The 13,032-nt window shown below is 40.9% G+C and overlaps 1 protein-coding gene across 1 annotated transcript in view; it reads right to left on the bottom strand.

Moving 5' to 3' along the window:
• Nucleotides 1-9,256, bottom strand: part of LOC124872988 — a 31,356-nt gene extending 22,100 nt beyond the window's left edge. The window contains exons 1-3 of the mRNA XM_047373443.1: nucleotides 8,648-9,256; nucleotides 8,498-8,562; nucleotides 8,097-8,324 (exon numbers count right to left, since the gene is read on the bottom strand). Coding sequence (XP_047229399.1) covers nucleotides 8,097-8,324; nucleotides 8,498-8,562; nucleotides 8,648-9,041 — 687 coding nt within the window. The 5' untranslated portion in view covers nucleotides 9,042-9,256. The remainder of the gene's footprint in view (nucleotides 1-8,096; nucleotides 8,325-8,497; nucleotides 8,563-8,647) is intronic.
• Between the last annotated feature and the right edge of the window lie 3,776 nt (nucleotides 9,257-13,032).

Below are 13,032 nucleotides of genomic sequence, written 5' to 3'. Positions count from 1 at the left end.
ATGTAACTGCTCAGGACCTACAAACAAGTCTCTTGGAACCATGGTACAAACCCCACAGGAAGTCGAAAATTTTGGATCAAAGCCACCATGTACTTTCGTTTACGCAAGTCGTATCTGAGCGAACTCCTCCTACAGTTTTTGACTTACATAAAAATTACTCAGGGTACTCTCAAGGCATTGGGGATCAAAATTGATCAAAAATCTTTTTGTTGCATCAAAGAGTGTGGGCATGGCCAAGCCTCAAAGTCGGATTTCTCACCATAAAAGAAGAAACTGTAATAACTTGTTTTTTTCTGCTCCTTGTTGTTCATAAAATCTTAAACAATATACTGGTATCTTCCTGTCTGTGCATGTTTTCAGCTCCACAACATGTCATGACAGTATTATAGTCAGAAATATCTACTTTGGTTTCATCTGTGCAAAGACATTATTCCATATGTCTTTTCAGAGGCAACTTTGCAAATCTAAGTAATGCTAACATATTCCTTTCACTAAACATGTCAAAATGTTTTCTAAACTAGCCACACCTATTCAGCCTTTTTTCAATAGTACAATGGTGATCCATAAAATTTAACAGAGGAACTTTTACTGTTTTGCTAAACATTACACATACAGATCTTATAGTGGGGGATTTTAAGATTGATGTTGACACTGAAAGTGATAGCCTAAATATAGCATTTAATGCTATCTTAGACTCAATTGGCTTTGCACAAAACATTAACAAACCTACTCACCTTTGTCTTTATTCTCTGGACCTTGTGCTGACACATGGCATTGAGTGTAAAGACATAATATTTTCTCATAACCCTGTCCTGTCTGACCATTTCTTAATAACCTTTGAGTTTAATTTTACCGAGTTCTCCACACCTGAAAGAAAATTTCATTATAGTAGATCATTATCAGACAATGCTGTAACAACCTTTAAAGAATTTGTTCCACTTTTAAGTTTCTCATTATCACAGAAAAGCACAGTGGAGGGCAATAATTGATTCTCTTGTTTATAGTGTTACTTAATCATTGCGTGATGCATTAGACAATGCAGCCACCTTGAAAAATAAGGTAATTATTCACAGGAGGCAGGCTCCTTGGTTTAATTTAGATCTTCATACTTTAAAGCACAATGTCATAAAATTGGAGAGAAAATGGCGCTCTACACACCTAGAGGATTCCTACTTAATCTGGAAAAATAGCCTACTGTTGTATACAGGTCCTTCTCAAAATATTAGTATATTGTGATAAAGTTCATTATTTTCCATAATGTCATGATGAAAATTTAACATTCATATATTTTAGATTCATTGCACACTAACTGAAATATTTCAGGTCTTTTATTGTCTTAATACGGATGATTTTGGCATACAGCTCATGAAAACCCAAAATTCCTATCTCACAAAATTAGCATATCATTAAAAGGGTCTCTAAACGAGCTATGAACCTAATCATCTGAATCAACGAGTTAACTCTAAACACCTGCAAAAGATTCCTGAGGCCTTTAAAACTCCCAGCCTGGTTCATCACTCAAAACCCCAATCATGGGTAAGACTGCTGACCTGACTGCTGTCCAGAAGGCCTCTATTGACACCCTCAAGCAAGAGGGTAAGACACAGAAAGACATTTCTGAACGAATAGGCTGTTCCCAGAGTGCTGTATCAAGGCACCTCAGTGGGAAGTCTGTGGGAAGGAAAAAGTGTGGCAGAAAACGCTGCACAACGAGAAGAGGTGACCGGACCCTGAGGAAGATTGTTGAGAAGGGCCGATTCCAGACCTTGGGGGACCTGCGGAAGCAGTGGACTGAGTCTGGAGTAGAAACATCCAGAGCCACCGTGCACAGGCGTGTGCAGGAAATGGGCTACAGGTGCCGCATTCCCCAGGTCAAGCCACTTTTGAACCAGAAACAGCGGCAGAAGCGTTTGACCTGGGCTACAGAGAAGCAGCACTGGACTGTTGCTCACTGGTCCAAAGTACTTTTTTCGGATGAAAGCAAATTCTGCATGTCATTCAGAAATCAAGGTGCCAGAGTCTGGAGGAAGACTGGGGAGAAGGAAATGCCAAAATGCCAGAAGTCCAGTGTCAAGTACCCACAGTCAGTGATGGTCTGGGGTGCCGTGTCAGCTGCTGGTGTTGGTCCACTGTGTTTTATCAAGGGCAGGGTCAATGCAGCTAGCTATCAGGAGATTTTGGAGCACTTCATGCTTCCATCTGCTGAAAAGCTTTATGGAGATGAAGATTTCATTTTTCAGCACGACCTGGCACCTGCTCACAGTGCCAAAACCACTGGTAAATGGTTTACTTACCATGGTATCACTGTGCTCAATTGGCCTGCCAACTCTCCTGACCTGAACCCCATAGAGAATCTGTGGGATATTGTGAAGAGAACGTTGAGAGACTCAAGACCCAACACTCTGGATGAGCTAAAGGCTGCTATCGAAGCATCCTGGGCCTCCATAAGACCTCAGCAGTGCCACAGGCTGATTGCCTCCATGCCACGCCGCATTGAAGCAGTAATTTCTGCAAAAGGATTCCCGACCAAGCATTGAGTGCATAACTGTACATGATTATTTGAAGGTTGACGTTTTTTGTATTAAAAACACTTTTCTTTTGTTGGTCGGATGAAATATGCTAATTTTGTGAGATAGGAATTTTGGGTTTTCATGAGCTGTATGCCAAAATCATCCGTATTAAGACAATAAAAGACCTGAAATATTTCAGTTAGTGTGCAATGAATCTAAGATATATGAATGTTAAATTTTCATCATGACATTATGGAAAATAATGAACTTTATCACAATATGCTAATATTTTGAGAAGGACCTGTAAAAAGACACTTCGCCAAGCCAGAACAGCTTATTTCTCATCATTAATAGAAGAGAACAAGAATAATCCTAGGTTTCTCTTTAGTACAGTTGCTAAACGTACACAGAGTCATAGCTCTGTTGAGCCATCCATTCCCTTAGCTCTCAGCAGTCATGACTTTATGGGATTCTTCTTAAATAAAATTGATTCTCTTAAAAATAAAATCTTTCACATACTCCCGAAGATGATTACTTCATCCTCAGCAAGTGAGACAACATTGGAAATAACTGTAGAACCTGATTTGTGTTTGGACTGTTTTGATCCTGTGGACCTTCCTGAGTTATCAGAAATATTAGCTTCATCTAAACCTTCAACTTGTATGTTAGACCCAATCCCAACCAAATTATTTAAGGAAGTGTTCCCTCTGATTACCAGACCCATTTTAGGTATGATTAACCTATCCTTAGTAAATGGATATGTACCACAAGCTTTTAAGGTAGCTGTAATTAAACCTTTATTTAAGAAACCTTTGCTTGATCGAGATGACTTGAAAAATTACAGACCCATATCCAATCTTCCATTCTGATGTAAAATTCTTGGGAAAATAGTTGTTAATCAAATGTGTGAGCATTTATACAGCAATGATCTGTTTGAAGAGTTTCAGTCAGGCTTCAGAGCTCATCATAGCACTGAAACAGCTCTGCTGAAAGTCACTAATGATATTCTTATGGCCTCAGATAATGGACTTGTGTCTGTACTTGTTCTGTTAGATCTCAGTGCTGCATTTGATACAGTCGATCTCAATATTCTCTTAGAAAGGCTGGAATATGCTGTAGGGATCAGGGGAACAGCACTAGGCTGGTTTAAATCTTGCTTGTCTGACAGATTCCAGTTTGTTCATGTAAATGATAAATCATCTTTAAACTCCAGGGTTAATTGTGGAGTACCACAAGGTTCAGTACTTGGGCCAATTCTCTTTACTATATATATATATATGCTTCCAATAGGTCAAATTATCAGGCAGCATAGGATACATTTTCACAGTTACGTTGATGACACTCAACTTTACTTATCCATAAATCCTGATGAGCCCAACCAGTTAGATAGACTGCAAGCATGTCTTGAAGACATAAAAACTTGGGTAACTTTAAATGTTTTGCTTCTAAATTCAGACAAGACAGAAGTTGTTGTCTTTGGAACGAAGTCTTTAAAAAAGAAACTGCTTAGTCAATCACTTAACCTGGATGGCATTAAATTGACCTCCAGTAATAAAGTAAAAAACCTTGGTGTTATTTTTGACCAGGACATGTCATTTAAATCCCATATTAAACAGGTTTCTAGGATTTCCTTCTTTCACCTCCGGAACATTGCCAAAATTAGAAATATCCTGTCCAGGAGTGACACTGAAAAACTAGTCCATGCATTTGTTACCTCATGGCTGGACTATTGTAATTCTTTACTATCAGGATGTTCACAAAATGCAGTTTAAAGCCTTCAGCTGATTCAAAATGCTGCAGCAAGAGTTCTGATGAAAATTAAAAAGATAGATCATATTTCTCCTATTTTAGCTTCCCTTCATTGGCTCCCTGTTAAATCCAGAATAGAATTTAAAATTCTCCTCCTCACATATAAAGCCCTTAATGATCTAGCTCCATCATACATCAGAGATCTGATTGGTCTATATGTTCCTAACAGAGCACTTTGTTCTCAGACTGCAGGTTTACTGGTGGTTCCTAGAGTCTCTAGAAGTAGAATGGGAGGCAGATCCTTTAGTTATCAGGCTCCTTTCTTGTGGAACCAGCTCCCAGTTTTAGTCCGTGAGGCAGACACCCTGTCTACTTTTAAGGCTAGGCTTAAAACCTTCCTTTTTGATAAAACTTATAGTTAGAGTGGCTTAGGCTATCTTCCTTTTTTTTTTACCTCTGCCTTTCTTCCTCCTTGTTGGATGGAGTAAGGGGGAGTCAGGTTTCGCCTAAACCGGCTCAGTTATGGTTGAGGTGCAAACACACCTTCCATTTCTGCTACCTGTATGACCCCTTCTCTTTTCCAATGGTTATAATCAGTCAGACAGAGAGAGGTATCCCGATCCTTGTGGTTTTTAATATAACAATGGCCATCAGTGGGCTCTAAATAGACAAACTTTATAAGTTTATTATTTTACTTAGTGCCCCTACACGTGGCCCGTTCTGGGGTGGCCGGGCTCTGGCACTCGGTGGTTTGGTCTGGCCTCCCCGGTGACCCGTGCCGTTCCGGACCCTTTGTGGGGTGCCTTGAGACGACATCGTTGTAAATAAGCACTATATATACAGGGGTTGGACAATGAAACTGAAAGACCTGTCATTTTACTGTGGGAGGTTTCATGGCTAAATTGGACCAGCCTGGTAGCCAGTCTTCATTGATTGCACATTGCACCAGTAAGACCAGAGTGTGAAGGTTCAATTAGCAGGGTAAGAGCACAGTTTTGCTCAAAATATTGAAATGCACACAACATTATGGGTGACATACCAGAGTTCAAAAGAGGACAAATTGTTGGTGCACGTGTTGCTGGCGCATCTGTGACCAAGACAGCAAGTCTTTGTGATGTATCAAGAGCCACGGTATCCAGGGTAATGTCAGCATACCACCAAGAAGGACGAACCACATCCAACCGGATTAACTGTGGACGCAAGAGGAAGTTGTCTGAAAGGGATGTTCTGGTGCTAACCCGGATTGTATCCAAAAAACATAAAACCACGGCTGCCCAAATCACGGCAGAATTAAATGTGCACCTCAACTCTCCTGTTTCCACCAGAACTGTCCGTCGAGAGCTCCACAGGGTCAATATACACGGCCGGGCTGCTATAGCCAAAACTTTGGTCACTCATGCCAATGCCAAATGTTGGTTTCAATGGTGCAAGGAGCGCAAATCTTGGGCTGTGGACAATGTGAAACATGTATTGTTCTCTAATGAGTCCACCTTTACTGTTTTCCTCACATCCGGGAGAGTTACGGTGTGGAGAAGCCCCAAAGAAGCGTGCCACCCAGACTGTTGCATGCCCAGAGTGAAGCATGGGGGTGTATCAGTGATGGTTTGGGCTGCCATATCATGGCATTCCCTTGGCCCAATACTTGTGCTAAATGGGCGCGTCACTGCCAAGGATACTACTGAACCATTCTTGAGGACCATGTGCATCCAATGGTTCAAACATTGTATCCTGAAGGCGGTGCCGTATATCAGGATGACAATGCACCAAAACACACAGCAACTGGTGAAAGATTGGTTTGATGAACATGAAAGTGAAGTTGAACATCTCCCATGGCCTGCACAGTCACCAGATCTAAATATTATTGAGACACTTTGGGGTGTTTTGAAGGAACGAGTCAGGAAACTGTTGGAATATTTTAATATAGATTTATCTTATATTTTCTCCTATTCTTTAACTTGACTATTTGATTTTTATAACCTTTCATGATGTTTGTGTGAGTAAAGGATGTGATGAGTTTGTCTGCAGGCAAAGGTCATAAATGGAGCTGAGAAGGAAGCAGTCCGCAGTTGAGGAGGTCATAAAAGATGAAGACTGATTGTGCTGAATGGACAACACACTGATCCTAAGATTGGAGGAGACTGTGGAAGTGTGTTGTTAAAAGATAATGATGTTTATGACCTATATACGATGCAGCTGTTTTTCCCATCCTTAGAGAGTAACGTTCTTTGTAATTAAGGACCCCCGAAAAGATAATAAAAAGAGAGGGTCGGACAGATGTTTTTCAGAGCGGTAGGAGATTGTAACTGAAAACATCTCTGTTCGTTCTCCTCGCAGTGAGTGAAATAACTAATTCGTTGTCTTTCTCTTCTTTTTGTGATGTTATAAGTATTGTAGGTTGTGTAAACCTGACATTAATTTGGTCCTTCGAGCCGGATTCTAAACACACCTGATGATTCCAGCGGGTTGGTAGACTCTGAGAGAGAGGAGAGGACAAAGTGGTGAGTTGAATGTGGATTAAAAAGTGTGATGAATGACTGGGGATCATTGCGTGAAAAAAAACCCTGTGAATCCTAGGCCCTAACAGATAAAAGTAGGGCGGCGGAGTCCTGAAAAAGTATTAATAAGTAATACTGAAAATTCCGTGTTTCCAGGACGGCGGAGTCCTCAAAATATCAATAAGTAATACTGAAAATTCCGTGTTTCCAGGACGGCGGAGTCCGCGTTTAAGTATTTTAAACAGAAATACTAAGAAAATTTTTGTAAATGACAATGTCATCAAGATATGCACAGGCATAATCAGCAAGACCATATAGTACCTGGTCCATCAGTCTTTGAAAAGTGGCAGGGGCTCCATGTAGACCAAATGGCAGAACAGTGAACTCAAACAGCCCCCAGGATGTGCAGAAAGCTGTTAACTCCTGTGAGCCTTCACCAAGAACAACCTGCCAATAACCCTTAGAGAGGTCAATGATGGATAAATATTTAGCTTTCCCCAAACGCTCTATCAGTTCATCCATTCGTGGTGTAGGGTATGAATCAAATTTTGAAACAGAGTTCAGATACCTGAAATCAATACAAAACCTTATGGTTCCATCTTTCTTGGGAACTAGAACAACTGGATTGCACCACTCACTTTTTGAGGGCCAAATAATTCCCAAGAACAGCATGAGGTCCACTTCTTTCTTCAGTGCTCCCTGAAGACGTTCAGGAACCCTGTAACTCATGCGTCTGACTGGCGCCTTCTCTTTTAAGACAATGTTATGTTCCACCAAATTTGTGCGACCTGAAAATTCTTGGAATACATCTGAGGTTATGAAAGTTTTTACCACATGGCATTGGTCGTCAGTGAGGTGGCTCAGATCCATGTTGGAGGCAGACTGTGATGGCAAGTATTCATCAGTTTCTTCATCCTCTTCCACACGCCGGATGAACAAGACATCTGCTTCTTTCCCAGATCGTGGGACCCACTCTTTAAGCAGATTTACATGCAGCACTCTGGTAGATCGTTGGAGCCCCGGGGCGGCAACCTGGTAGGTTGTTGGACCTAACTTCTTCTGCACTTCAAAGGGACCCTGCCACTTTGCCAGAAGCTTACTATCATTTGTAGGCAACATTACCAGCACCTTTTGACCTGGTTCAAAACTTCTTTCCCTTGCTGAACGATCATACCAAGCTTTTTCGGGACATTTGTGCAACTGCCATATGTGTTTGAGCTAATGCACTCATTTTTTCCAGTTTCTCCCTCATCTGTAGGACATAGGAAATTACATTAACTGGCTTCTCTCCTTCTTGGGTCCCTTCCCACATCTCCTTTAACAGGGTAAGAGGGCCCCTGACCTCATAACCATATAGGAGTTCAAAAGGTGAGAACCCATTGGAGGCCTGGGGAACTTCCCTATAAGCAAAAAGGAGGTAGGGCAACCACTGATCCCAGTCAGAGCCCGTTTCATCCACAAACTGACGAAGCATTTGTTTCAGGGTCTGGTTAAACCGCTCTGTTAACCCATCTGTTTGGGGATGGTATGGGGTGGTCCTCACACTTCTAATCCCCAATAGTTTATATACCTGTTTCAATAAAACAGACATAAAATTAGTTCCTTGATCTGTGAGAATTTCACAGATCCTTTGTCTATAGGTCTCTGGATTAATGTCATACTTCTTCAAAATTGCTGTTTTCACATTATCATAATTGAGTGTCTCATCAACATCCATATGAACATAGGCACTTCTTGCCTTACCCGTAAGGAGAGGAAAAGGCCGAAAAACCCAGTCTGCTTTTGGCCATCTACAGGCAGCTGCAATTCTTTCAAATGTAACAAGGAAATGTTCAATATCATCTTCACTTGTCAATTTCTGCAACTTTGGCTCAAGAGAAAATTACGACTGACCTGAAGATATATTGACTGGTGCAGATATAACCTGGGCCCACTGAACAACTTCATAGTCATCCTCCTGTGTTTCTGGATTAGTTGAAGAGGGTTCAGGGAGTGGAGATGTGCAGGCCTGCACTTCCATTTGTAGTAGCTGAAACTGATGTTTTAAGGCTTTAAACCGCTGTTCCTGTATCTCACATTTTTGGTTTAATTTTACCTCCCGTGCCTCCTGCTGGCCCATGAACGCCTGCAAAATCCCAGTCAGGTCTCTCAGTGTTGGTTCTTTATCATCTTCACCCCCAGTGTCTGCTGCCATTGTCGAAGCTCCAGCCTCCATTTCCTCGTCTCCAGCACATGGTTCCTCTGTTAGTTGAGTCTCTGGTTTGTTTTTCCTGGCTCCGCGGTGCATGATCAAAAAGGGAAAAACATGGAGAATCAAAAAAGCAAAAAAACAAAACAAAAACTGGGCTTAAGAAAACTGCCAAAAACAAAAAAAACTGTGTCCTCAACTGGCAAATCCCATTCCTGACACCATGTGTGAGGGACCGAGCCGGTCAAGCATGAGGACACAGTAATAATTTTCAAAGAACATGGGTTTCATTTCCCCAAAATAACAAAATTCAAATAACGGTTACAGTGCCCTTAAAAGAGGTCCAATAAAGAAGCTAAACTCAAGACAAAAAGATCAGGGTTAAACATAACAAAATCTCAAATTAACTGCTCAAACAAACAAACTGACCTCCTACACAACAAACAAAGGGGACCTAAAAACTGGCTGATCAGACCAAACTAACACACTGAGGGAAGAGGGAAGGAAAACATATACAGAAATTTAACTAACAAAAATAACTAAACACAGTTAGCTTAAAAATGTACTTGAATGACTAATAACTAAACAAAATAAGCAAATCACAAAAACAAAGAGAACTTATGCAAAAATTAGAATAAAGACTCCATGGTCTTCCCCCGTGGTGGAACTCCAGATGGTATCACCCAATCAGTCAATCTGGAATTGGAGTGTGCCAGCCAGAGTCCATTGCTTCTGTTCAAGGTACTCCCCCACAGCACCAGCAAAGAAAACACAAAAAATGTTAAATATTTGACAAAATTAAATATACAAAAGTTAACCAAATGTGCGTGCTAAAATTAGAAGTAATGCATTTCAATATTGTCAAATGAAAATATAAACAGAAACCCATGTATTTTTGCTGCAGTGAATGTGTATATAAAAACTCAAAACGAAAAAGTGTTTGTGTGTAGGGTTACCGACTGTGTGGCTGCAGGTGTGGCCATCACAACCTGTATAAATAAACTGAAACTATCTCTGTAGTTATGCTGCTATAGGCTTAGGCTGCTGGGGACATATTGACCACTTTCATCCTCTTCGCTACATTCTCACACTACTCTCCAATTTTGCATTATTTGCTGTTATTTCAGCTTTTAACTTTGTTCTCTCTTTTCTTTTCCTAGAAGCTACACCTGGCCTGGCTCTGTGTCTACCTGTGACACCTTTATGCAGAGGGGCATCATCCAAGCTTCTGCTGGCAACAACTTAATGCTCACCCTCTACAGATGATCCACTCTGTCCTGTCTTTTAGTGTTTCACCCTATTTTTCTCCTAGATGTAGCAATTGACTGAGCTTTTACTGTAACTAACTCTATGTGCTCTCTTTCAGACTCTATCCTTGAAAACTGGCTTAGAATTGATCTGTTCTTTTTTTCTAGATGAAACGACTAAAGGAGCTACATCCATTAACATTTACTTTTCCTTCCCATAGAAAGTATTCCTGGATCAGTGCTTCTGTATTGTTTGTGTGTCTCTGCTCTTTTTATCCAATTTGAATAAATAACTGAATCTGACTGCACTGTTCAAGGGTTAGGATTAATTGGAATGTATGTACCCGACTTTGTCAAGTGCCCTGAGACCACATGTGTTGTGAATTGGCGCTATATAAAACTGAATTGAATTGAATCTTGGTATGAATGTGTTCTTAATGTTTAGAATGCTATACTTCAAGATGTTTGGTAATGACTGCAATCCAGTGACTTTCTCAACCCTCCCATTGTTATGATTCTGGCACGTCTGCTCTACCCTGTCTCCCTGGCTGCAATCAGCAGATTAGATGCACCTGGTGGCTGCTGCAGTGTAGTGCAATCTGTGGAATGCCAAGCACCTGTGTCTTCCCTGATATATACTGACTCTGACAAGCAGACAGTGCCAGATTTTTGAAAGCCATTGTGTGAGTAGATATCCAGCGTTCCTTCCTGTCTGATCATTGTTTCTTGACCTTGCCTTGCCTCTTGGATTTTTGCCTCTCTGCCTGCCCCCTGTTGGACTATTTGGATTTTGGTTGTCGACCTTGTTTCCTGCATCTGGTTTATGCCTCTGCTTGCCCCTTGCCTGACGTCTCTTGTTCCGATCGTTGACCCTGTTTCTGTCCTTGGATTATTGAGCCAGCCTAGCCCTCGGATTATTCAGTCTGGAGTCACTTCTTACATGTGCTGTGGAGATCACTGCCTGCCACCCACTGAGGTTTCCCCTCTGGGTTTCAAGTTCCACTCAAGACAAAAGCAGGTTAGTGACTTTTCTGATCCCTGCAAAATCTGGAGAGACTACAAGTCACTAATCCCTCTTTCTGCCTCAGTGATTCCTGGAAGCTGTGAGGAGTGTTACCTGTGTGACGTTTTCCTGTGGCTGAATAAACCTTTTAAACTTTCAGTACTGTGTCTGGCTGAATCTTGGGGTCCGCCTTTATCTGATTCATAGCACCCATAATTGAAAGCCAGCATTGGTTGCTTCCCTAAAATAATTACTGCTGTCTTTTCTTCTTGGCATTGTGTTGACACACACATGTGTGCTCAAGAGCAAGAAACTGTGAATACTTCCACTTTGCATTTTTTAGCAGAACCTGGCAGCCATTTTTAGTTTTACGACCCTTGGAAACAGCAGGGCGGTACTTAGTCTTTCCATCATTTTAAGCATAATTTCTGGTGCAGTTGAATTTGTTTTTTTTTCAGGCAAGTTCATAATGGGGTTTGAGCAAAATTTTGGAGCAAACATAAGAAAATTCCTTTTTATCAACATTCACTGATAAAAATGTTAGGCAATTTTACCTTATTTTCTCAGAAGTAGCAGCATCAAAAGGATAAAGTGAAACTGAGACAAATTTGAAACTTTTAGGTTAAACTGGATGCAATAAAACATTCGTAAACCTCCATATCATGGAACTTCATAGAAATCTATGTCATTTGATTGCTAACTAAAGTTGTTTAAAGCAAAATGACAAAAGCATTGGTTTGTAGTTCAAGAATGGAGGTGTCTTCAAAATTTACTTCTAGTTTGGTCAAATACTGTTTTTTTTTTTACCAAACTAGAAATAAATCAAGTGGACAAACAAAATGACCATTAGCTGCAGCCATAATTAGAAACATAAAAGCAGTGGATGTCTAACATCTAACAACATTTCAAATTGGCTTCACTACAGCCCTGAATGTCCAGTGTGCCTTTTCGGGATCTTTAGTGAGACTGATAACAAGAGGAAGAGCTAAGTGGTTCTGGTAGCTGCAGGTGCACCTGCTACTTGCAGTTGAAAGGAACAACTCCTGAGTTAACTCCATTTAATGTGTCCTGCAGTATCTGAAATGCATAAATATGTCAAGTGAAGAAGCCTTAATAGACCTGTTTAGGCTGGTAATTGCAATGGTATTGTTTCCTTCTGATTAAGACAAAAGCTTTCCCTCCTGACCCCCACCCTCGATTGCTTCAGCTGCTCAATGTGCATTAGCTGCCTCTTCCCATGCTTTAATCTGCTCCCTCCTCAGGTATTTAGAATAAATCAATGGAAATACATGATTGTTTAATGATTTTGGGAGGAGCTTCCTTTGACCACAGGTGCATGATTTAGAATGACTAATCCCAGTTTTTAGCATTGATCCTAGGGGGTGGGAGGCTGAGCATCCTCACTGAGGAATGGCTGCATTAAGAGGTTACTAGCTGGGCATGTCCAGCATTTAGCAATGAGAAAGAGATTAGCTCAAGGTTACAGACTGAACACTAGGAAGTGTTGAGACTAAGTGGGGAAAGAGGTGCCCATCTGAAAATGGAGGAAGACTTACAGAATGTTCCACAATGTTCCTACCATATGCCCATACACCCCCCACAATCTTAATACTTACTGCCTCATACTGCACACTAGAAGATCATGATGCTCCCAAAATTCTTCTGTCATGGCTATTGCTTCTATGCTATGATCTTTCATGACCTTGTATGATTTGTACAATTTTCCTAAATATTTTGGAGGTTTCTGGACCTCTATCAGTTTTAGCCTTGTTGTGGAAGAAGAAAGATACGCTTTTTCATCAGGTTATCAGTAGCATGACAGTCTGAAACTGAAGGGTTT

The sequence above is a fragment of the Girardinichthys multiradiatus genome, chromosome 8, assembly GCF_021462225.1.
Source record: "Girardinichthys multiradiatus isolate DD_20200921_A chromosome 8, DD_fGirMul_XY1, whole genome shotgun sequence".
Lineage (NCBI taxonomy): Eukaryota > Metazoa > Chordata > Actinopteri > Cyprinodontiformes > Goodeidae > Girardinichthys > Girardinichthys multiradiatus.
This window is presented reverse-complemented; position numbering and strand designations above follow the sequence as displayed.